Here is a 24,495-nt window from a genome sequence, read left to right on the forward strand (position 1 = left end):
CTTCATGTGATATGGGAAGAGAAAGGAGGAGTTACACAGTAGACAAAGAAGAAGAGTTTTTTTTGTTCTTTTTTTTGGAGGAGGAGGAGGACTGAGGAAAAGTCACGTGCCAAACGAGTGGCCGAGAGAGCATGAGACGCCACGTCAGACGAGGAGGCGTATCTAAAGATGTGGCTGAGATTAACTTAACCATTAACTACGACTTTGATTCCAATTCCATGACAGCACATATTTTTGACTTTCCCTGGCTGTGGTCTTTTTAATACTCTGTATGTTTTATCGGATTAGTGTTCGAGGAAATAGGAGACACATATAATATTTGAGTTTCTGAAATTTATTTTCCTATTTGGGTAAATATGTTTTTTCTTATTTGATTTTTTTTTTTGCTTAACAAGAACGAGGTTCAACTTTTAGATTTGGTGGGGTGTAAGTTCATACAGACCACAATTTTTTAGACTAATAAGCTTTTTGTTGATATGATATCCCATCCACCCACCTTTAAAACTTTTATAAAGTATATACTTGGATCAATTTGTTTCAAAAGAAAAAATAAAAATAACTAGTCATGTGTGTTATCCATAACAGGGCTACGATCGATTATAATAATCTCGTCCTATTTAGTACGTGGGTTTGGTCCTTGTAGAATATGTTGGAAATTATAACATGTTTATAATTATGTGTTTGTTTATCTTGTTTCATCCTGTAGTTTGTTGTATATTTTATCATACATTATATGAAAGCGGGTTTTCTGGTAGAGATTATTCTCGTTTCAAGATTGATCATCACGAGTTACGTTAGACATTAATTTAGCGTAATTTAGCCAGTACTACAACAAGTGTCATATTCCTTTCATTCAACAGTTAAACTCCAAAAATTTCATGATTCCTTATTCCTACCATTGATTTTCCCAGTAATTCCATAATTTTTTGGTACAACACTTGTTGTGTCATGTGTGTGTGTCAGTTTGTTGGTCTGTTGGAAAACAATTCCATAAAAATAGTAGTAGAAATATCCTTTTTAATTAAGGAGATGCAAGAACTCAATATGCTAGTTTGGTCGAGGTGTAATCTTGAATAAAAAGAAAAGGAGACAGATGCGGCGTGGAGGCTTTGTGTAATACATGCAGCAGCAAAAGGAGGGCCACGTGACATCACATCATGTGTGACTCTCTGTTTTCACACAGTCAGAGAAAAGAGAAGAGATGACACCGGAGAGCTTGATAGCTTCGGCGTCCATCAACATAGGTCTCGCCCTCGTCGCACTCTGGCTCTTCTCTGTCCTCAAGAAGCAGCCTCGCAACGCCGTCGTCTACTACGCTCGCCGCCTCTCCGATCGCCACCGTCCTCTGTCTCTACACTCTTCCCTTTGCCTCCCTCGTTTCCTCCCTTCCGTCGCCTGGATCCCACGCGCCCTTCGTGTCCCCGAGGAAGACATCCTCACCCGCCACGGCCTCGATGCACTCGTCCTCATCAGGCTCTTCAAATTCGGGTGACCATTTTTGTCTTATCATATATATATATATATATCATGTGATCATCGATCTCGCCTTTAAACACTATTTCACATTGTCATAAGCCCTGGACTCTGGTCTTTGAAATATATATTGCAGAATCAGATTCTTTCTGTTGTGTTCGTTACTTGGAGCGTCGCTGCTTCTTCCGGTTGATTATTACAATGAGTCAGATTTACCAACGCGAAGAGAGTATTCGATGGATGCTTTCACAATATCAAACATCACACGAGGTTCTAACAAGTAAGCCTTTTCTTTTTCTATTTATGTCTTGATTTGCATAACCTTCCTTAGAGTTGTTTTCTTGATATCTGTCTTAATCTTCCTAGGTTGTGGGTGCATTTCTCTTGCTTGTGGTTCATTTCGTTCTATGCATTGTTTTTGCTGCATAAGGTAAGCTTTTACTACTGTCTATCATGACGACATACTTCCAAAAATCTGGCTTGGATTCTGACTACAAATTGATCATCTATCTATACCTGGATCGGATTATTTTCTTATAGAATAGGTTATTTACTGGATCCTCCCCATCTAGGAATACAAGGAGATTCTTGTGATAAGGCTTCAACAAATGAGACAACTTAGGCATCGTGCTGACCACTTCACTGTTCTTGTCCGCCAAGTTCCTCTCTGTCCGGAGCATAACACTCGTGCCTGCGCTGTTGATCACTTCTTCTCTAAGCACCACCGCTTCAGCTATCACTCATATCAGATGTTGTACGATGGGAAAGATCTTGAATACCTTTTGGTAAGGTTTGACAGTGGTGGTATCGCCCCTTTTCCATCCCCAGGCCATGCAATTCTTACTGTTGCAGCGGGTTTTTTTTTCCCTGGAAACTTGATGGTGGAATCCTTTATGTAGGGGAAGCAGAAGAAGCTTAAGAAAGAGCTAGAAGACAAGAGACGCACAGATATGCTTTCAAATGGATCACAGGAACATAAGCAAATATCCACATCTGAAGAAAAGCTTCGAGAAATTACCAATATGATTTGCCACCTTCAGAATGGAACTATGCTCAGAGAGAAGGTACTCTTTCTTGTGGTCATAGTTGATGGTTAACAAAGTTATGTGTTTTTTTTATCTTAGAATTCTAACGCACTAGCATTTTAGGCTACAACATTGTTCTTGTATTCAAAACTAGAAAACTGTGATCCTAGAATTATAGTGGCTTGCATGAATCCTGAATAGTAGTTCTATGAGGATAGTAACATCTAAATGGTCTAAAACTCTAAATGAACTTCCAAAACAAACTAAAGCGAGAGACTGTATGAGGAAGCTTGACCAAAACAGAGTAGTGTGCTGAACTTGGCATAGTGTCATTTGTCAGTGACAGGTGCTACATAATAAAAGAATCCACTGAATTTTCCCCTATATATATGTAGATGTGCAGCATGATGATGAATTACCTGTTAAGATACTAATACCGCTACTATACTGTGCATAATTTCAATGTAAGGAATTACCTGTTGCGTTTGTCACCTTCAAATCCCGAAGAAGTGCAGCGTTAGCAGCTCAAACACAGCAGCACTCAAATCCTCTAGAACTGATAACTGAAATGGCTCCTGAACCAAGAGATGTATCCTGGAGAAATCTTGCTATACCACAAAAGATATTGCCTCTCAACAAAATTGGAGTCATCCTTGCAGCAGCACTTCTTACAATCTTCTTTGCTATTCCAGTCACAGCTGTCCAGGGAATTGCAAAGTATGAGAAGCTTAAGAAATGGTTTCCTCCAGCCATGGTTATTGAATTCATGTAAGGGATTTTCTCACCTCTTTCACTATTATTGTTCTCGTAAAGTAACAGATTGTTTTGTTTCTTGATTTTATAATAATAAGGTAAGTTTGTTATTTGAACAGACCAGGACTTAGCTCAGTTGTGACAGGGTACCTCCCAAGTGCAATACTCAAAGGTTTCATGTACATAATTCCTTTCGCTATGCTTGGAATGGCCTATCTTGGCGGCTCTATTTCCAAGAGCAAGGAGGAGATCAAAGCTTGCAATATGGTATTCTATTTTCTAATGGGAAATGTTTTTTTCTTGACTCTCATCTCTGGTTCCTTGCTTGATGAAATTGGAGAATATCTCACTCATCCTAGAGACATTCCTAGTCACCTTGCTGCTGCTGTTTCAGCTCAGGTAAATCTTATTATACTCTCTTCTTGTATATTTCAGTTCCAAATCAGACCAAATGTTCTTCACAATAGTAACAGTTGTCTTACTTGCTTTATATATGTAGGGAGAGTTTTTCATGACATACATCTTGACAGATGGACTGTCTGGATTTTCTTTGGAGATTCTTCAGTTGGGACTTATACTATTTGATATCATCAGATCCTACACTTACGGAAGAGGAAAAGAGAGAACCCCTTACCTCTTTTCATTTCCATATTTTAGAGTTATCCCCACAGTTTCCTTATCGATAATGATCGGTATGATTTATGCGGTGGTCGCACCGTTGATGCTCCCTTTCCTAGTTGGATACTTCTGCCTTGGGTACATTGTCTACTTCAACCAGGTACAGAGGTTTTCTAAAACCTGATTAATTTTCACACATGCTACTTTGCATTATATTAACTCTGGTGTCCTCACTCCTCAGATGGAAGATGTGTACGAGACTACTTATGATACTTGCGGTCAATTCTGGCCATCTATTCATCATTATATATTTGTATCAATAATACTTATGCAAATCACAATGGTGGGTCTTTTTGGGCTAAAGTCAAAGCCATCTGCAGCAATTGCTACTGTACCTCTCATACTGATCACTATCGCTTATAATGAGTACTGCAAGATCCGCTTCCTCCCATCATTTAAACATTTCCCTATTCAGGTATTATTTTATCAACTTTTTAACTTTTCTGAGGAAAATTATAGATAGATTCAGCTCTTTGAGACGGTTGAAATGTAAATTTGGAGAGTATCTACATTGTTGTTGTGGTGTAGACTGCAGTTGAAATAGACGAAGAAGATGAAAAGAACGGGGAAATGGAAGCGCATTGTGTTGATGCTGCAACGGCTTATAACCAGCACCAACCTTGCTTAGAGCGTGTAAAAATCTCAGACGAATCAATAACGAACTTGAGCCATCCATTGCTTGGAACAGAATCCATCTGAAGCTGGAGGTGAGCTAGTTAGTATTCTAAATAGATCATAGGATTTTGAAGCTTTCCACGTACGTTCTCATGTAATAATCAATTTGCTTTAAAACATCTTGTGTGATCCTTTTTCTAGATATAAATATCTTTCTTTCAACCATTGATATGTTACAACCTTGTTAAACAAATTTTTCTAGCCCTGTGATTATAGCTAAAGTTTAAGTTTACTGACAATGGTAGTGGACAGTTTAACAAAAGCAGAGTTGAACCCGCGAGCCAAAATAATACAGCGAGAAGAAACAATGCAAATTGATCATTAAAATTCTAGCGGGACGTATTACAAGCTTACAAGTTACAACGCCTCATGTATTTTTCTTCAAACCTAGAATATACTTCTTTTCTTCATCCCATTTTCCGCATATCCATTCACATTTTTTCTCTAGGTGCCTGATCTTTTCCTCGTGGCCATTATCAGTCCAGATCCTTGTCTCTCCCCATGTTTCTTTTCCAAGCTTTTTGATTACCTTTGCCAGAAGCTGTTGGATAGCCAAGATCATTTCGTTGATTAGTTTTAAATTTTAAGAAAGTAGACAATTAAACAAAAGTCTTTAAGAGTAAAAAGGAGGAAAGGGACATGATTTTGGTTACTTTTATTTCCATCTCGATAGATGTTTTCAAAGTGTCCTGACTTGTTGTGTTGTTGACAAGTTCACCATTGGCAATAATAGCTTTCTCCCTCAACTTCTCTGTGTCTTTAAATCTCCTCAGTAGATCATGTACTGTTTTGCTGTTGCTACCTTTTGGAATTCTACTTTGACTGTATTTGAACTGATTAATTTGTAAAATGGTAAAGTAAGTATAAAGGCCAAATGAAGATATAAACTAAAGACTATTAAAGGAACAGCAATAGCACCTCCCAGTTTATTTTCGTGAGATGGATTGTTTCTTGACTCAGGTCACTGTTTTTCTGATGGCTTGGTCTTTCTTCTATCTGTTGCAGTATCCTCTTTTCCTGGGCCAAGCTTTTACAACTGTGCAGCACTGAGGCTTGCTTGCACTAAGACAGGAGGGTAATTACTCTCTTTTCTTTGTTTGTATAGTGAAAAACAAAATGTTATTGATTTGTTTATGAGAACTTACGTATTCAGGCATTTCTGTTCCTCTTGTTGTTTCTTCTGCTTTATTCATTTTGTCAAGATTATTCTGCAGTTGATCTCGCAGCTTCTTGTAATATTTGATAGAGTTTCCAGCCTGGTCACTGCGATAGTTAGAATGTTTTGCCTCAATGTAGAACCTATACCTGTTTGACTGCTCAAAAAGTTTCATTATCTTGTATAAACTGATCTAATAAATAAGCTTTTAAGAAAACAGTACAAGTAGTCATTGTTCTGTTATATTTAGATGCTTACTCGCGCTTCTATGTAATTCTCGTAGGTGTGTTGATAATCCCTCTCGAGCTTTTTGAGTCGCTTCTCTGCTTTGGAAACTGACATGTGCACAGCCGGATCAGCTTCAGGTGACACCTTGTCATGGTTATATATCTCTAAACCCTTTTCATCATAGCTACCTCCAATACCAATAGAATTGGAGATTTTGAGCTGAGTAGAAGCTTCCATGCCACTGATTTTAAGAAGGTCCAAAGCTGATCCTAAGTAAGTATCAAGCATTGCTCTTTTGTGTTCTTATAGGAAAATCATAGTTTGAATGAAGCAACCTATGACAATTGATTATCCAAACTCGTGCACCCCACGCCAAGTAAGTCAATGGCTCCTCCTCGAAGAAATCTTCTTTTATATATTGTATACTTTAGCCATCTATATTTCGTTTTTTTCAGCGATAAGATGATGTCTTTATTAAAAAAAATATTGGAAAGAATAAACACCCGGAGGCATAAAATGTAAAGAAATGCTTGAAGTCAATGTGTTCATATGAAACAGAGGAAGTCATAGTTTTACCAAAAGCCACACCACCAAAGTCAATGGCTGTGGTCAAAAGGATACAAGGAATGATTACTAGTCTGATACGTTAATTTGATAATATGGTAATTATTAGTTAGAGATTCGCTTGTGTTGGTTAACAGCTTCAGATATAGTGTAATTATATGGAAAAAACAGAAAGTCATAGTTTGATCAAAGCAGCTTTAGATATCACATCATATGTAAGAAGGCTTCTAAGTTTATTCTAATGATATATATGCTAGTTGTTTATAAGGATTTCTCTGTTCATAGTCATCATGATCCAATATATATAGCGAGAATGTTGAAGCGTATTTCAGAATAACTTGGGTGATTACATTGATCTGGCAAGGAAATATTGTAAAATGAATCTTATAAATGATAGGTGTATCACAGAAGGAATCATCAACGTGATTTTACAACATGATAAAGATTTGTTTCTGAAGCTCTCTGAAGTTACCCTTTTCTGCAGCCTTTTCTTTGTGAAGCAGTTTTGTGGCTCGACCTGAAACTTTCCTTCAAAACAATCAAGTATTTCTTCTCTGCATCACGTTTCTCACCTATGCATTTACATTTTTCCTGTAGAACCCTCATTTTATCCGTGTATCCTTTTTCATGCTTTCTTGCAAAATGTACTCTGTCTTGCAAAATGTCCTCCATCTCCTTTTTCTCTTTCTCAAATTCTCTGATTACCTTCGTCAGAAGCTAGTGGCAAACAAACATCATCACATAATTTCTTAGTTCTAAGAAACAATCCCATGAGGAAAGTGGAAAGAATGTGCTTTGAATCTTCCATTACCTTTATTATGACACTTTTAGAACTTATCATATTGTCCAAACTCGTGCGGTTGCTCATGAGTGCACCATTGGAAATAGCCTTTTCTGTCAACTTCTGTGTCTCTTTAATTTCCCTCAACAGATCAAGTATAGATTTCTTGCTGCTATTCTGTGGAACTATTCTCTGAATGTATCTGAACTGGTTTTATCATAAGATGGAGAAGTAAATTTTGTTAAAAGCTCATTTATGATAATTAACTAAGAGGATTTTCAGTAGGAGTAGTGGTACCTCCTCCTTAATTCTTTTGAGGTCAATTGTTTCTTGGCTCAGTCCATCAGTGTATTGCTCTTTGTTTTCAGCTTTTAGCTGCTGCAGTACCATCTTTTCTTGTGCCAAGCTTTTACAACCGTGCATCAAGATGAATTGCTTTCCCTAAACCAGTATAAATGACACCGGAAACTCATGAAAAATACATTTTAAGATTTACTAAACTATGATCAATGCTTCAGTTTCGTTTCCTAGGTTTGCTAGAAAAAACTGATCTATGTGAAAAACAAAATGATACTGAATGAGTGTGAGTAACTACATACGTTTGTAGGTGGTTCTCTTCCGGTTTGTGATGATGCTTCTTCTGTACTCAGCTTGTCAAGAACATTCTGCAGTTGCTCCACTAAATGTTTGCTATGATAGATACAGTAGCCAACCCAGCGACTGTGGTGGCCTGGATGTTGAAAAACAACGTAGTACATATACCTGTCTGACTGTAGATAAATTTGATTATCTTGTAAAACTAACCCTATAAGTTTCTAACAAGATTTAGATATTAATCACTTTTTATGCTATGTATTGATGCTTACTTGTAGTTCTGTGTACTTCTCATAGGTGTGTTGATAATCTTGCTCGAGCTTTTGCAGTCGCTTCTTTGCTTCTGAAAACGAAGAACTCCCAAATGGACCAGAGCATGTTGACACCATGTTGCAGGAAAGTTTCTTGGATCCTTTTTTAGCTAGTATAGTTGCATCCAGTACCAACAGAGAGGTAAGTTTTGTTTTGAAAGTAGAAGTTTAATTCCTGACCTTTGGCTTCTAGTTTCTTCTAATATAGCTTCTGCTGAGTGTTATATGTATTATTAGCAAGCAAGTTTGTATATGAAAGCCTTGTTCTCTTGTGTTGTTATATAAAGAGAAAAGAACATTGTTAAAATTAAAAAAAAAAAACATCTCATAATGATTATGCAAACCCTTGCACCCCACTCCTAGAAAAGTCAATGGCTTAAATAGTTTGGCCATCTGTCTCTTCTTTGAAGCATATAATATCATCTACTGATCTACTTGAGGCATAAAATACAAAGAAATGTGTTAAACAATGGAATGTGATTATATGATTGGGATTCTGATAAGTCTTCAAACTAACAGACTGTAATTAAGAGATCTCCCTCAGCTCCTTAAGAACCCATCTCTTGGTAAGATTTAACATTGTTACCATTAAAAAAAATCCCAAGCTCTTGGGAAGATTTCATCTCAATTTCAGGATTTTTTGGCCTAATGAATCATAGAAATATACATAAGATGCATTCACAAGAAGTCTGAATCCCAATGACAAGACTTAAACATGTATCGAATATGTGAAGCATGGTATTCATTTAATACCTTAAAACATATATCAAATATCTGAGAGAGAGAACCTTGTGATCGCATGCATGCATCAAAGAGTAGAAGCAAGAACCTCGTTTAAAACATACAATATATGTCATAGGGACATGATTAAAGTCTTGGTTGTGTAATCCTCGATTTTTTCTTTTTAACTAATAAGAAGTTTAGAACTGTTGTTGAATATATAGATCAGGCCCATACATTTAGGCCCAAGTGTTATATGGAAAAAAGAGAGAGAGGCGATTCTATTTCTCTTTCTCTCTCTGCTTGCGCTCACACGCACGAGCTTCATTCTCCTTCTGTATCGTTCAGCTACGCAATCTCTTCTCACTCGGTAAAACTCCATATTCTCCCCTTTAATATTTTGTGGTTTTAGACATGTAGCGAGATTGAATTTCCGATTGATTTTTATCAATATTGGGATCAATTTCTCGTTTGCGTTTTTGGGATTTTGATTTTCTTAGAGTTTTGCTTATTTGACAAATTAAACCTTTTTTTTTTTTGTGGGACGAACACTAGTTTCATTCAGTTACTGGATTCTGGGGATTAGTTTTGTTCAATATTTTGGTAATTAATCCGAATCCTTTGATATTTTTTGTTGAAACAGCTCCCTAATTGTGTCAGACCAGACAAGTGATTAGATGGTAAAGGATTGAAATTGCTTTGAAAACGCATCAGATTTTGTTTATTTGAATATATTATTTCTGGGTTTTAATAAAGTTTTCAGCTTTAGCTTTTTCTTTTGTGACCATTGTCAAGTGAAAACCCTAATTTTGGGATAGCTCTGTTATCAGATGATTTTGGGAGTTTTCTCGAATTAGGTTGTTAGATAATTTGATTACTCGTTGTTGAATATGTATGTAATTAAACTTTTTAGTAAATAAAATCCTTAATTTTTTAATATGGTTTTCATAACTTACCAACTTCTTTCTTTTATATGGTTTTCTGATTTCAGATACAGGTTTAAATGGGTAAGAAGAAGTCGGACGAGGGTGCTCCTACCACGAAGGTGAAGCCAAGTGGTAAAGATTCTAAAAAAGAGAAAGTATCAGTCTCGGCCATGCTTGCAGGCATGGATCAGAAAGATGAGAAACCCAAGAAGGCCTCATCATCTAGAACCAAGGCTGCTCCAAAAGCTACATCCTACACTGATGGCATAGATCTTCCTCCTTCTGATGAAGAAGACGAAGGTGAATCTGATGAGGAGCAGAGACTCAAGGATGAAAGGAGGAAGCAGAAGAGCGAACAAAGGCACCTTGATATCTCTGTGACTGATAAGGAACAAAAGAAACGAGAGATGAAAGAAAGAGTAGCCCTCCAAGCTGCAGAGATGGCTAAGAGGGAAGCCTTGAAGGATGACCATGATGCATTCACGGTTGTTATTGGAAGTAAGACCTCAGTGCTTGAAGGAGACGACACAGCGGATGCAAATGTTAAAGATATTACAATCGATTCTTTTTCTGTCTCTGCTCGGGGTAAAGAGCTTTTGAAGAATGCTTCGGTCAAGATATCACATGGTAAAAGGTATGGGTTGGTCGGGCCAAATGGGATGGGAAAGTCTACACTGTTAAAGCTTTTAGCTTGGAGGAAGATTCCAGTGCCGAAGAATATTGATGTTCTTCTTGTTGAGCAAGAGGTGGTCGGGGATGAAAATAGTGCTCTGAATGCAGTTGTATCTGCTAATGAAGAGTTGGTTAAGCTACGGGAAGAGGCTGAAGCTCTGCAGAATTCGTCATCTGGAGCTGACGGAGAAAATGTTGATGGCGAGGGTGATGATGATGATACTGGAGAAAAGCTTGCTGAATTGTACGACAGGCTGCAAATTTTGGGGTCAGATGCTGCTGAAGCACAAGCATCCAAAATTCTTGCGGGGTTAGGTTTCTCTAAAGATATGCAAGTGCGTCCTACTCAGTCTTTCAGTGGTGGCTGGAGGATGCGAATATCGTTAGCTAGAGCTCTGTTTGTGCAACCTACTCTTTTGCTGCTAGATGAACCCACTAACCATCTTGACCTGAGAGCTGTTCTATGGTTAGAGGAGTATTTGTGTCGCTGGAAGAAGACATTAGTTGTTGTCTCACATGACCGGGACTTCCTCAACACAGTCTGCACGGATATAATACATCTTCATGACCAGAATCTTCACTTCTATCGTGGTAATTTTGATGGTTTTGAAAGCGGATATGAGCAGCGTCGCAAGGAGATGAATAAAAAATTTGATGTCTACGAGAAACAGATTAAAGCAGCTAAGAGGACTGGAAACCGAGCTCAACAGGAGAAGGTAAAGGACAGGGCCAAGTTTACTGCAGCAAAAGAAGCATCAAAGAGTAAGGGAAAGGGTAAGGCACTGGATGAAGAAGGCCCAGCACCAGAAGCTCCAAGGAAGTGGAGAGATTATAGTGTGGTCTTCCACTTTCCAGAACCAACCGAGCTCACTCCTCCGCTTCTGCAGTTAATTGAGGTTAGCTTCAGCTACCCCAACAGGCCAGATTTCAGGCTCTCGAATGTTGATGTAGGTATCGATATGGGGACAAGGGTTGCTATTGTTGGGCCTAACGGAGCAGGAAAGTCCACTCTATTAAATCTTCTTGCGGGAGATTTAGTTCCAACCGAGGGTGAAATGAGAAGAAGCCAGAAGCTGAGGATTGGCAGGTATTCGCAGCATTTTATTGACCTGTTAACGATGGGGGAAACACCGGTTCAGTATCTTCTTCGCCTTCATCCTGACCAAGAGGGGTTTAGCAAGCAAGAGGCGGTGCGAGCGAAGCTAGGCAAGTTTGGGCTACCAAGTCACAATCACTTATCTCCAATTGCGAAATTGTCTGGAGGACAAAAGGCTAGAGTTGTGTTCACCTCGATCTCAATGTCAAAGCCACACATATTGCTTCTGGACGAGCCTACAAATCACTTAGACATGCAGAGTATAGATGCTTTGGCGGATGCACTAGATGAGTTCACAGGTGGAGTTGTGTTGGTAAGTCATGACTCGAGACTCATATCGCGTGTCTGTGCGGAAGAGGAGAATAGTCAAATCTGGGTTGTAGAAGACGGAACGGTGAATTTCTTCCCAGGTTCATTTGACGAGTACAAAGAAGATCTCCAAAGAGAAATCAAAGCAGAGGTTGATGAGTGAAGTATTGTTGTTGGCTTATGAGGTAATCTCAAGCTCCTTTATGTTTTTTATAAGACACTCGAAAAAGTTTTGGACAATTTTATTTAAGCCATTGTGTTTTTATCATCTGTGCGTTAGTTACATGACACTATATACATCGGTCTCCCCTTATTACATGTCTCAGTGTAGTGTTATGTTTTATTGTTTTGGGGAAGAAAACAGAGGACATGTTTCATTCTTTTTCATCAGTGTGTTTAATTAGAGTCGTAATAAACAGCAAAGTTTGAAATTTTGTTTAATATGACTCTTGTTTACTTTTAGGCTCTCGTTATTTTTGACAGTCATCTCGTAAAACTGTTATAGAGTATCTGTGGTTTTTGATATTGGAGTTTCATTTTCCAGTGTGCCACTAATTTGTCTCAACGACGCAATATCTCGCTTTCCTCTGTTTTAAAACACAACACTCTCTGTTCCAATGTCTTTCTCTGATGTTTTTGTGGTTCTCGTTAATGTTTTTATATCACCAGAGAGTGTTGGCTTTCAGTTTTCTCTGATGTCTTATCATCCATCTAACTTGTATTTTGGTTTTCCAACATTAGACAATACAATATTTAAGGTGAGGACACAATCTCTTCCTAAATATTTATTGGTCTCTATAAATTACTTTGATTTATAATAATATTTTTATTCAATTTAATTGCATGCGATGAAAATAAACAAATTCACCAAAAAGGACTGGTTTCTTCCACAAGGATCAGAAGAAATTTTCAAAAATAAACTTTAAAAAAAAAGGAGGGTATGATCCTTCAAAAAATCATACCCTTAAACAAGAAAAATATAATTATAAAGTCTTATTATTATTCAGAAATTAAGAAGGTATTTCAAGGTTGGACCGCAGCAGCAGGAGCAGCGGCTCCACTGGTTTCTCCTTGAGTTTGCTTAGCACGATCATAAGGACACACCCATTTGGTTAACACGTACTCTGCTCTCCTCCATGGTGGCACTGATAGCCCTTTCTTCGTCAGGCTCTTCTTAGCAGCTTTAGACAGAAATACCACGAGCTTCTTCAGCCTATCAACTTGTCCAACAAAGACGAAAGGCAGTGTCTGCGATATCGACTTGTAAGCCTTACTCGGTCGAGCTATCTGGAACTTGGATTGGAAGTTGATGTCGATCAAGACTCTTTGATCTCCAATCACAACATCCAAGTACTCATATTTCCCTGTTTTACCACACAAAAGTGTTATCATCTTTAACGATTTGCAAATTTGTAAAAGTGGAATGAAGAAAAGAACATACCAGCAGGAATAGGACAGGATCTCGATTTCGATTTCTCCCAGCTAGATTTGCAGACTGCTGCATCATAGCCTAAAGCCACCAGTTCATCAGCAACAGCTTTCAATGTTGTTACATCTTTAGTCTCAACAAGCTCCATTGCTTTAGTCTCCAGATCACGCTCAGCGACGTTAGCACAGAGTAACAGACTCTACAAAACATTGTCCCAAAAAAAATACTCTGTTTACATTATTAGATTTCAAACATTTATCTTTTATGAGAGATCATATCATTCATGATACATACCTTGAGGCTTTGAAGAAGTCCGCCTGAAGAAGACTCTTCGTCTTCGTCGGAGCTATCAGTGCCACTTCCACTGAAACAGTTGCAGTGGTTACGACATACAGTAACACAACGTGACTGTTTCTCACTGTCTGGATCCTCGATGTATCTCTCAACCATCTTCCTCAAACAGACAGAGCTTGGTTCAAATTCTTCCGAATGGCCTCTCCGAAGTGGTGAATCTACACGGGAGAAGCTCTTCAGACTGAACTGACGTTCAAAGAGCCGCTTCAGTCGAGATCTCGGGGTTTGTCTCATCACAGCCGCCTGCTTCTCCTCCTTCGCTACACCATTGACGTTAATAGGTCGGATTTTTGATAGGAAAGGCATTTTTGTAAGTCGTCCAAAAATCTCAGGGAATTCAAAGAGATCTATTTGATTCTTCGCTTCCAAGTTCCTACCAAACCCAAAAAAAAAAAAATGGAGGAGGAAGATGTGCAAATGAAAAGAAACAAAACTCAAGGATCAAAAATGTTATGAAAATTCAAACGTCAAAGATTGATTTTATTTAAAGTACCACGACGAAGCTTTGAGAAGAACAAACAAAAAAGGAAAAAGATCACTTGAATGGAGGGTTTTTTTAGATACGGATTGATACTCGACGACACGAAAACGTCATGCTTTTAATGCCTTTTTTGATTTTTTTTTGGTTGGAATTTTTTCTTTTATGTATATAAGAGGATGCAAATCACTTTGTGGATGATGTAATTTTGGTTTAGATTGCCTCTAAGATGCATAGGATATTAAAAGATTTCTATGGAAGATAGTTTTGCTATAGTCTTAATGGAAGAAGAAAGCAATCTTTGATGCTTCTTATATAGGCAAAGGAGAAGACTGAATAGAGACCTTTACCCATTTACCATAGTCGCAAATAAAGCAAAGTCTTTATAGATTACGTGTTCGTTTTTTACTGGTGTATTCTACGTCACTCATACTGGTTTTTTATGTAAATTTATGTATTATATCTAGTTTACATTTATAGTGGTGTTTAGTTATTTACTTTACTTGAGTCAACATTATTACTACAAAGATATAAACCAAAATTGTAAATGTAAATCTAATTTACATTTTGCAATGAAATTTAATGTCCACGCGTAAGCATTACAGTTTAACCTAAACAAAAAAGGTTTGATGTACATCTCTTTTACTAAAACATTTTATGCCACGTTTCTAATTTTCATGAGTCTCACTGTCATATCTTTCTTTTATTCATAATTGCTTTTTTTATGACCATCAATACTAATAATTATAGTCAAATAAATCACTCAGTGAATCGTAAATGCTAGTTGGATCGAATCGTAAATGTCAGTTGGATTGTCTAAAAATAAAACTAGAAAAGAAGTCACAATCTTAATGCATTTATGGTGTAATGAGCAAAAATCACAAAATACTATGAAAAATCTACACGCGGCGATATTATCTTTTAGCATTTAATATTCAAAGCAATTTTTATTTGACTAGATATTTTATGTTAAGTTTTTTTATAATTTCTATGAAAATAAGATGTAATACCTTTTTTTTACACTAAAATACTAGTTTTATATATCCATATAAATGATTTAGTCAAGAAAAATATATAAAATTTGACTAAAAAGCAATTCGGTCGCAAATACCAATTACGTATTGCCTAAAAAACAAAAGAGAAGATAGATGAAAATCTCAATCTATTTATGATGACACTAGTATAAATTACAAAGAGCTCAACAGCCAATTCATCACAAGAACTGATTCTTCCATCACAAAAGCAAAATCAGATAAAGGTATGTATAAACTTCTCTTCTATCATTTCTCACAAGCTAAGAGTACTTTTAGGGTCTTCTAAATCCATTTTTTAAAGTAATAAAGAGGATTTTAAATTTTATAAGAAACGGAGGGCTTTGTGGCAAGATGTTGAAACATTTTAAGGCTCCAAAAGGGAAAATTTTAACCGCGAAAGCGTAGGTTCCCCCCAAGATTTTAAAAATATTTAAAAACTCCCACCAAACTTTTTGATTTTAAAACTCCCATCCCATTCAATTTCAACCAGATTTCGTTTGTTTCGTCCTTTTTTTCTTTCTTTCTGCATTCTCTCGTCGTCGTCTCAGGTACTTTACTTGCTTCTTCTTCTCTTCTCTCTTCCCCAAACCTAGATCTGTTTCTCTGTGTTTTCTCACTTTCTTCGAGAAATTTTTGGTGGGATTCTCGGTTCTGTTTCTTCGATTTAGTCTTTCTTTTATGGTTTTTCTCACAGATCTGGTAGATTTATGGATTATACTCTTGTTTTTTTTCTGAATTTTTCTTGTTTTTGTTTGACTATGTATGCTCAGATCTAGAAGAAGGAAGCAGCGACATGGCAGGCAAAGGAGGAAAAGGACTCGTAGCTGCGAAGACGATGGCTGGTAACAAGGATAAAGATAAAGATAAGAAAAAACCCATCTCTCGCTCTGCTCGTGCTGGTATTCAGGTCTATTTCTCAAACCCTAATTTCTCGCATATGTATATCATTTTGACCTTCTTTGACTTAAATTAGTCACTACGATTCAGATCTTTAGGACTAGGTTTGTGTTTTTTGTTCAATTTATCGGTTTTTTTTTTTTTTTTTGCTTGCTCGCTGTGTGCTTTGAGTACTTGGATATCTCAGTATAGTATTGTCATATGTTATGAGTCCCCATATTATTTACCTACTTTCTTATGGTATGAGCAAACCCCATAACGATGTTGTTTTGATAATATGACTCGAAAGCTTCTCTGAAGCTAACTTGTGTTTGGTTATAGTATAGACAATGGTCTTTTTTTCATATCAGGTTTACTGTTTTCATGAAACTATTTGGTCTGCAATCCTGAATTCATAAGCTTTATGTACATGTCTTGGATCACTTTAGGACTTGTAGCAGATGAAAGATGCTTGACTATACGTGATGTGTTTTTCTTGTGACCTATTGCTGTTCTGTTATGATTTTTTAATGCTTCGCATAGCCATATAAGTAGCAAGGTCAGTCTTGCAATGTGGAGGCTAGCACTGATGCTGTTTCTTTGTTTATTTCAGTTTCCAGTGGGTCGTATCCACAGGCAACTCAAGACCAGAGTTTCTGCACATGGCAGAGTTGGTGCCACTGCTGCTGTCTACACTGCTTCAATCCTGGAGTACCTAACTGCTGAGGTTCTCGAGTTAGCTGGAAATGCGAGCAAAGATCTGAAAGTGAAGAGGATTACTCCAAGGCATTTGCAGCTGGCAATCAGAGGAGATGAGGAGCTTGACACACTCATCAAAGGAACCATTGCTGGAGGAGGTGTGATCCCTCACATCCACAAGTCTCTCATCAACAAAACCACCAGAGAGTGATTTGTTTCTTATGTCACTGAGAGATTGTGTGATTTGCTAGTTAGTAGCTTATGCTGTTTCTGTTTGTTTAGTCTTGTACTACATTTCCTTTTTCTCTTCTTAGTTCTTTGACTAGTGTTGATCTCTTCTGGACATCCTCAGGTGTACATTAGTTAATTTGAACTTTTAGGTTTCTTCTTCAAGCAAATGCTGTCTCTTGTGATTTGCTTACTATGTTGAAAAGTGAACTATTTTCAGTGTTTAACAACTACATATATCATTTGCTCACATGCTCTCTTAGTTATAGAACCTGGAATCAAACATCATCAGCATTTGATAAAAGTCACATATTCTAAATGAGTCCCCAATACCCCTAACATAAGTCAAATCTCAAAACCATTTAATTTCCAAGAAGAGTTCATCATTCACTCACTCACTATAGGCTAAGGCTTTGAGCATGTCAATTGCAAGCTTGAAGGTGTCTTCAATGAGTGAAAGCTTTTGAACGTTCTCTAGTTAATGTGGTTTCAAATGCCTCAACGAGCAATGATGCATTCTTCTTCCTTTCTACAGCGAGTTTGCTGACGGTATGTTGCAGAGCACAATCAGTCATCCACTCTTCAGTGTTCTTTATCTTATACATATCCTGATGCTTGAGTTCCACTATTTCACTGCTCCGTTCTGCAGTAATCGGAAGGTAATTGGGTTCTCTTGGGTTGAATTCCCTCGAGTTCTCAGTGCACTCTTCTCGGTTGCAGGGTTCTCGCGCAATGGTTAACAGAGTTTCCTCTGTTTTTGATACAAGCGCAATCCGCTCTTCCAGTTTCTCATCATCTACCTCCTTCCAGTTTTCAGATTTCTTGGAGTTCAGCTTCTCATCAAGAGCTTTCCCTAGATTCGTATCATCTTGTATAGTGGACTGTTCGGATAAAAGAATGTTTATAGAGTTATCCGAGAAACCACTCTCTTCATTCTTCTGACCCCCACCTGGATTTTCTGACTGTTCAAGAACGGCAAAGTTTTCAATTATCAGACTAAAAACTTTTTCATCACAAGAGTCACATGATTCAATGCCTTCTCCATCTAGTAAGTTCACTATCTCTACACGCTTAGATTCTAAACCTTCAGCCTTTCCCAATTTCATGTCCACCTTCTCGGTCTCAAAATCGATTACTTGGATATCAATATCTCGAGTGCTTACATTTTCTTTCTTCTTATCAACATAGATATCCACACAACCAACATCACTACTCTTCTTCACACTTGCATGGGACTTCAAGGAACGTCTCCTTGCGGATATAAAGTCTTTAAGAGGTGGACATTGTTCGTGAAGATGCGTGTTGAGTGAACAATACGTATAAGGACAGACTTTCAAGACGCCAATAGTATTACGCATCAGATCCTCTCTGAACTTCGAGTTCTTAACAAACGAAGAACAAGTCGCTCTATTACAACAAAGACCAATACTATAACTTCTCTTGAAACTCAAAATCTTTTTTAAACCCCCAGCACTCGACCTACTACTACTACTCTGCTTCTTATCCCCAGAGCATGAATTGTCGAGTTTCTTACAGGACTGGCTCTTCTTGTCCGAACCAGGTTGAAAACTTCGGCTCTGTCTCTTAGCCTCTGAACTACTCGTTCCCTTCATGTAATTAGGTGAACCACCTGTGACTTTAGCAACGATCTGCTTCTTCGGTGTCGTTGGTTGAAAACCTTGGCTCTGTCTCCTAGCCTCTGAACTATTCGTTCCCTTCATGTAATTAGGTGACGACCCGCCTATGATTTTAGCAACGATCTGCTTCTTTCGTGTCGTTGGTTGAGGAAGCATACTAGTTCTTCTTCTCTTGATCATCTCCTCCGGTCCATGGCTCCTCTGTAACCGATCTTGAGTAGTCTTCCTCTGAATCATTAAAGCTTTTACTTTCTTTTCTACCAATACGTTTCCGGTTTTGGTTTATAATTGCAATTGCATGCTTCCCCTTTTATAATCCACATTCTGTTTATTAATTGTTGTTTCTAAATCAACAATTTGTCTTTTTTTTGTTCTCTTATTATATATAACGTCTCCGCTATAATATGTTTTTTTTTTTTTTTTTTGATAAATCAACATTATTTTTTCGTTTTTTTCATAGAAGTTAATAAAAGCCAAAACCAAACATAATCTGTTGTTATTTAATCACTAGTTCAAAATTATAAAATACAATTTGGTGTTGTTAAATATGATATTTTGTAAATCATGATACAGAGATTTAAAATTTTGTTGTTATTCAATAGTGATTACTAACAGTTGATTACATATGGTGTTATTGAAAACTAAAAAAAATCTTTGTATATTGAAGAATCACTTAGAATTAATTTTAATGAAGTTTATAGGTTAAAGTATCAGAAAAAAAAAATCTAAGATATAACGCACAAGGTTTAGAATCCACGAAAATAAAGTTTTATAAAATGTTATAAAATTTGTAATCTTAAATATTATTTTAGATACTTGAAGTTTCTTAAATCATTGATCAAATAAGGCTCTCCTAAAAAATAAATGTAAAAGGGTTAGAAATTTAAACAACAACGTCGTCAAGGACGGATTCATTGGCTCACACGCTCCTCTTCTTCTTTTCGCAGTCACAATCCAAAACATTTTCAAACTCTTAAAAAATATGTCATATTCAGAATTCAGTGTGTCCTTTGTCGAGATTTCAATTTGAGTCTGTTATCAGTAGACTTGAACCACTTTTTTAAATAGCTGAAAGGATAAACAAACCTTCCGGTTTGGATCCATACCAACAGAGTGATAACCCTCGATGAAGTTGGAGAGTTCTTTGTGACTCTTTAACGAAAATATCTCAAGATTAAGAGTAAGTGTGAAGAAAGCATTTTACCAAAAAAAAAAAAAACCATATTGACACTTGTAGATGTGTCTTTGTCGCCACGCTTGAAACCTACAACTCAATCCAGAGAACAAGATTTGAAGTAGATTAGAAGAAAGCTGCGATGCCCCAAATGGCCTATACGAAATTAAAATCAGTGAGAATCACTGCCAAGAATCAAGATTCAACGACCATGCAGCCAAGAGTTAAACCACCATCAAGAACCATATATAATGACACTCTGCAATTGAGCAAAGATCCTCCAAGTTTCTTTTCTTTGGCCTGTCTCTTCATGAGGTTGTCGACTCTTGAGCTTTACTTGTACTGTATGTTAGTAGAAACACATCTTTACAATATTTATAATTCATTTTTATTTACTAACTAAATAAATCACACATATATATAGATTTGTTTCAATTTACTAAGACTATCATTTCCCCTAACTATTGTAATTGTCTTGTCTTCCATTTCATTTAGACTTTAAACGCAAGAAGTTTAAATTTCATTGATGCATTAGTACCAAGTTTACATCTCTATCAATTTCCTTTTTTTGGATTCTTTGGTTTCTCGAAGTTGAAGCAAAATCAATAAAAATATCATTGTGGTAGATAATTAACATCGAAGAAATTCTTGAGATTCAAATGACCATGTTCAAATAAGCTATAACCACCACATAAACCTTCCTTTCAAGTTTGAACGTCGGAAGAAGAATGTCTAATTAAAACATATTTGGTTACAATCATACATATATATTACTAGACCTATACAACGAAGTCTTGCAAGTGCAGCAAAGCAATGAGATATTTTCTTTTGGATTTGGATTTAATAATTTGGTTACAAAACCTTGGTATACATATGGTTTCATTATTTTTCCTTTATCTGTGTAAAATATTGCTTGCAATAATCTATAATCAGTCTTTTGCTACTTCTTGACTCGCGTTATTTATAGTGTTATCCATTAATTAAATATGTTCTGTTTATTTATTCTACGTACGACCATGCTACTTATGACTATAGATAAGAACATACAAACTCGTATATATGTTAATTAATTAAGTTTGGCCATTCCGTTTTCATTTGGCTTCTTGGTTAAGCATAAGAAGATGTGGTCAAGTTGGTGAGAGACTGAGAGGTAGGTGGCTCCAGAAATTGCAATTAACACGTGATTATATTTACTAATCCAATTGTAAATAGTAGTAGTCTTTTTTTTTTTTTTTTGTGTGTGAACGAAATAGTAGTAGTCTACTCTCGAACTAAACCACTATTTTACAAAAAAACGAAATACAAATTGTTGGTTTGATATTATATATTTTTTTTTCATAATTCTATTAATCTTTTATTTATGCTGTATGCTGTGCATTGGCATACAAAAATATGTGACGCTCATATAAATAATTAACGGACAATGATATATATTTGGAACCGTTTGCTTTTTATTGGGATCGACCAAAGAGAATTCCAATTTTGCATGGTCGCATCGACTAATGGGTTTTAGTTCCATCCACTCCAAAAGAATAACACAATGATCTTATGTTCCGTATCAAAAATCTAGTTAAATTGCAGTTTTGTTGTTTCTTTACGATAATAAGTGTTACCTAGCTGTGGTTCCTAAAATATGTAACGCTCTTTAGACATGTGACACCACTTTTCACACACATCTACAACTATTATATACAAAAAAAAAAAAAAAGTTAATTAATAATAGGTCCAAAAAAAAACTATTGTATGTACGTCTCCACTAATAATATAACCTTATCTCTTTCATTATTGAATATAAAGGTACAACATGATTACTTGAACTCCTATATTAGTTCTTCTGTGTTGTGTGATTTGTCTTAAGAGAAAATAAATGAGATCAATGGCTCAGAAATCGGTTTTGATGTTATGCGGAGAGTTCATGGAAGCCTACGAGACCATAGTACCTCTCTACATTCTCCAAGCCTTCGGCGTTAACGTCCACTGCGTTTCTCCTGCTCGCAAAACTGGCGACAAGTGCGTCATGGCCGCTCACGATCTTCTCGGCCTCGAGGCATTTCTCTTATCTTTCCCTTTACCTTCATTTCGTTTTTGCGTCTCCTTCCAATCTTTTTTTTTCGCTTAATTACTAAACCAAAGAAATACCCAAAAAAAAAAATAATAATAATTTGAACCCGAAAATGCCACACACTTGTTATTAGTACTAAAACTACATGTACGTAGTTCAAACTAGTACTGGATTAATCGTCCACTATAAAGAATCTGATCCAGGTTTCGGTATTTAGATAACTTAATTTGGATAAATGCGGATTAACTAATTATAACAAATATTATTTAAAACGTTTAATTATCCAAAACGTATGCATTTGGGTGGTCTCAACGCAAATTGCATGGGCCTACTCTATAGTAGAAAAGAAGAGTAAACAATTTTGTTTTTACCTTTTTACAGATATACACTGAGTTGGTGGTTGACCATCTAACACTAAACGCAAACTTCGAAGACGTCATCCCCGACCATTACGACGCCATCATCATTCCCGGTGGACGTTTCACGGAGCTTCTGAGCGCAGACGAGAAATGCGTGAGTCTTGTCGCTAGATTCGCCGAACTCAAGAAGCTCATCTTCACGAGCTGCCACAGCCAGCTGTTTCTCGCTGCTGCGGGTCTGCTCACCGGTGGAATGAAGTGCACGGCGTTCGGAAGCATGAAGCCGTTGATAGAGCTCTCAGGCGGCGCGTGGTGGCAACAGCCCGGAGTCCAGACCCTTTTCGACATCACTGATTGTGTCAAGGACGGAAGTTTCATGTCTACTATGGGGTGGCCTACTCTTGCTCACAGCCTCAGAGTTTTGTTGGAATCACTTGGCTCCAAGATTTCTAGCTCCAATGAGAATCATCAGCCTTCTTTGCTCTTCTTGATTGGGGTAAGCCTTCCACTTCATTACTTATGTGTATATTGTTAAATATATTAAAGTTGACTCTAATAATATTTCTTAATATTTTTGTCCACCAATTAAGTCAAAACATAGTCTATTTTACCAATTAAACTTAACCCTAAATAAAATGAAAAATATATATGATTAACAGATGTTTATATTGATATATTTAATTTATTTGTCTTCAAAGCCTAACGGAAAATATTTCTATAAAGTGAAAATCCGAATGTTTCAATTTTTTGGTCAAAGAAATCTGAAAGTCCATTACTAATCACAAATTAAATCTCTACTAACACGTGAAAGAGAGTATGCTCCATGTTTTATTTTATTTTTAAATAGCACAAATGATATGGTCTAAATAATATGTAATCTTGGTCTATATGTAGGACTGTGTTGAAGACTACAGTATCAATGTACCATTTAAAGCGTTTCAAGCTCTAGGATGTAAAGTGGATGCAGTGACGCCAAACAAGAAGAGAGGTGAGAAATGTGCTACTATCGTTCACGACCTCGAGGACGGACGGCAACTTCCTACTGAGAAGTCTGGCCACAACTTCTATGTGACCATTGGGTGGGATGATGTCTCCGTGGATGATTACGACTGCATCGTGGTACCCGGAGGAAGATCGCCTGAGCTCTTGGTGATGAACCCCAAGGCCGTAGAATTGGTCAGAACGTTTGTTGAGAAAGGCAAGTTTGTTGCTGCCATTGGAATGGGAAATTGGCTACTTGCCGCTACAGGCACTCTTAAGGTAAAATTCAACGTTGATATTAATTAGAGGTAGCCGTATCAACCAAAATGAATCAAACATGATCTAATTAATATATATACTAACCGAACAAATTAAGATCTTAAAAGCTGTATATAAATATAATCCTGCATCTCTTAGGGCATCCTTATGCGTATAGAGAAAGAAAAAAAAATGTCAAGCTAAGTTATTTGCTCTTCACATTTGAATATAGTTTCATACTGTTGTCCTTTTAAACACGCATATAGGGATCTCCAATATATAAAATTATGGTTATGGCTAAAGATTATGACAGCATTTTGTTGAGGATTAAGATATAACTCATCATACCAATAACGAAAACCAATATAAATGTTTTCTTTTTTTTTTGCCAATTTGTGAACTCATATCTAATTTCATTGGTTTTGTCATACTATATATATATTACGTACATTGCAGAAGAAGAGATGTGCAAGTAGTTATGGGACAAAAGTAGCTGTAAAGGTTGGTGGTGGTGAGATCGTGGAATCAGAGCGGTGTGTGACGGACGAGAAGCTGGTCACAGCCGCAGAAACGTCAGATCTTCCTGCTTTTATGTATGCGTTGTCGGGTGCACTTGGTCTCTCTGTTGTATTCTAATAATGTCTCAATGGTGTTTCGATGCGCGTAGTAGTAATGCCTTAAAAATAAAACGTATAAAGTGTGGCATGATGTGCATTACTTCAATTTGCATGAATCTTAATTCGTAAACACTAAACAAGCGCTAGCCGCTTTATTGACAATGCATGTACGTTGTACCATCGCTTGCGTTTTTCTTACTTTTTTTTTTTTGTAGTTGCAATGATAAACCCATCACCGAAATAAATTGTATTTCCTGGTTAAATAGTAAATTTTAGTGACTCATTGTCAACAAATTAATCTCTGTTGTTGTTATTTTATTTTAGTAGCACTAATCAATATCTAATGAT

The 24,495-nt window shown here is 36.8% G+C and overlaps 8 protein-coding genes across 13 annotated transcripts; 4 read left to right on the plus strand and 4 right to left on the minus strand.

Moving 5' to 3' along the window:
* The first annotated feature begins 607 nt into the window (after nt 1-607).
* On the plus strand, nt 608-4,769 carry LOC17885950 (CSC1-like protein At3g54510). 3 transcript variants are annotated; one of them, XM_006292356.2, is made up of 10 exons: nt 608-1,488; nt 1,610-1,753; nt 1,840-1,903; nt 2,046-2,258; nt 2,373-2,537; nt 2,968-3,266; nt 3,371-3,650; nt 3,751-4,029; nt 4,111-4,344; nt 4,458-4,769. In XM_006292356.2, the coding sequence occupies exons 1-10, from the start codon at nt 1,202-1,204 to the stop codon at nt 4,626-4,628; spliced, it is 2,136 nt and encodes a 711-aa protein (XP_006292418.1). In that variant the 5' UTR covers nt 608-1,201; the 3' UTR covers nt 4,629-4,769. The 3 variants fall into 3 exon arrangements, with proteins under 3 accessions (XP_006292418.1, XP_023639305.1, XP_023639306.1); XM_023783537.1 differs by lacking the exon at nt 608-1,488 and having other exon boundaries at nt 1,727-1,753; nt 2,014-2,258; XM_023783538.1 differs by lacking the exon at nt 608-1,488 and having other exon boundaries at nt 1,739-1,753; nt 2,019-2,258.
* A 113-nt stretch (nt 4,770-4,882) lies between these two features.
* On the minus strand, nt 4,883-6,225 carry LOC17885565. Its single transcript, XM_006292613.2, has 5 exons — nt 6,019-6,225; nt 5,750-5,917; nt 5,523-5,666; nt 5,258-5,437; nt 4,883-5,145 (listed from the first exon to the last, which is right to left on the minus strand). The coding sequence occupies exons 1-5, from the start codon at nt 6,223-6,225 to the stop codon at nt 4,972-4,974; spliced, it is 873 nt and encodes a 290-aa protein (XP_006292675.1). The 3' UTR covers nt 4,883-4,971.
* Nucleotides 6,226-7,011: 786 nt separating this feature from the next.
* LOC17887428 lies at nt 7,012-9,340 on the minus strand. The gene is given in 7 exon segments (XM_006292525.2): nt 7,012-7,269; nt 7,364-7,540; nt 7,631-7,774; nt 7,933-8,103; nt 8,200-8,349; nt 8,351-8,437; nt 9,272-9,340. Coding segments are annotated over 7 exon segments (1,047 nt in total). The 3' UTR covers nt 7,012-7,020.
* On the plus strand, nt 9,239-12,417 carry LOC17886443 (ABC transporter F family member 4). 3 transcript variants are annotated; one of them, XM_006290595.2, is made up of 2 exons: nt 9,239-9,328; nt 9,950-12,417. In XM_006290595.2, exon 2 carries the CDS (start codon nt 9,962-9,964, stop codon nt 12,122-12,124), a length of 2,163 nt encoding a protein of 720 aa, XP_006290657.1. In that variant the 5' UTR covers nt 9,239-9,328; nt 9,950-9,961; the 3' UTR covers nt 12,125-12,417. The 3 variants fall into 3 exon arrangements, with proteins under 3 accessions (XP_006290657.1, XP_023638457.1, XP_023638458.1); XM_023782689.1 differs by lacking the exon at nt 9,239-9,328 and adding an exon at nt 9,360-9,638; XM_023782690.1 differs by lacking the exon at nt 9,239-9,328 and adding an exon at nt 9,360-9,561.
* Nucleotides 12,418-12,805: 388 nt separating this feature from the next.
* On the minus strand, nt 12,806-14,513 carry LOC17885219. Its single transcript, XM_006292376.2, has 4 exons — nt 14,238-14,513; nt 13,685-14,117; nt 13,403-13,589; nt 12,806-13,325 (listed from the first exon to the last, which is right to left on the minus strand). Exons 2-4 carry the CDS (start codon nt 14,048-14,050, stop codon nt 12,985-12,987), a joined length of 894 nt encoding a protein of 297 aa, XP_006292438.1. The 5' UTR covers nt 14,051-14,117; nt 14,238-14,513; the 3' UTR covers nt 12,806-12,984.
* A 1,173-nt stretch (nt 14,514-15,686) lies between these two features.
* Nucleotides 15,687-17,244, plus strand: LOC17885780 (histone H2A variant 1). Of its 2 annotated transcripts, none has more exons than XM_006291898.2 (3): nt 15,687-15,804; nt 16,027-16,163; nt 16,746-17,244. In XM_006291898.2, the coding sequence occupies exons 2-3, from the start codon at nt 16,050-16,052 to the stop codon at nt 17,040-17,042; spliced, it is 411 nt and encodes a 136-aa protein (XP_006291960.2). In that variant the 5' UTR covers nt 15,687-15,804; nt 16,027-16,049; the 3' UTR covers nt 17,043-17,244. The 2 variants fall into 2 exon arrangements, with proteins under 2 accessions (XP_006291960.2, XP_023638459.1); XM_023782691.1 differs by lacking the exon at nt 15,687-15,804 and adding an exon at nt 15,833-15,892.
* Nucleotides 17,235-18,970, minus strand: LOC17887106. Its single transcript, XM_006290360.2, has one exon. It carries the CDS (start codon nt 18,931-18,933, stop codon nt 17,506-17,508), a length of 1,428 nt encoding a protein of 475 aa, XP_006290422.1. The 5' UTR covers nt 18,934-18,970; the 3' UTR covers nt 17,235-17,505.
* Nucleotides 18,971-21,679: 2,709 nt separating this feature from the next.
* LOC17887335 (DJ-1 protein homolog F) lies at nt 21,680-24,417 on the plus strand. The gene is made up of 4 exons (XM_006291199.2): nt 21,680-21,917; nt 22,314-22,787; nt 23,186-23,551; nt 23,987-24,417. Exons 1-4 carry the CDS (start codon nt 21,738-21,740, stop codon nt 24,164-24,166), a joined length of 1,200 nt encoding a protein of 399 aa, XP_006291261.1. The 5' UTR covers nt 21,680-21,737; the 3' UTR covers nt 24,167-24,417.
* The last annotated feature ends 78 nt before the right edge of the window (nt 24,418-24,495 follow it).

This window comes from Capsella rubella, unplaced genomic scaffold (genome assembly GCF_000375325.1).
Source record: "Capsella rubella cultivar Monte Gargano unplaced genomic scaffold, Caprub1_0 scaffold_5, whole genome shotgun sequence".
Lineage (NCBI taxonomy): Eukaryota > Viridiplantae > Streptophyta > Magnoliopsida > Brassicales > Brassicaceae > Capsella > Capsella rubella.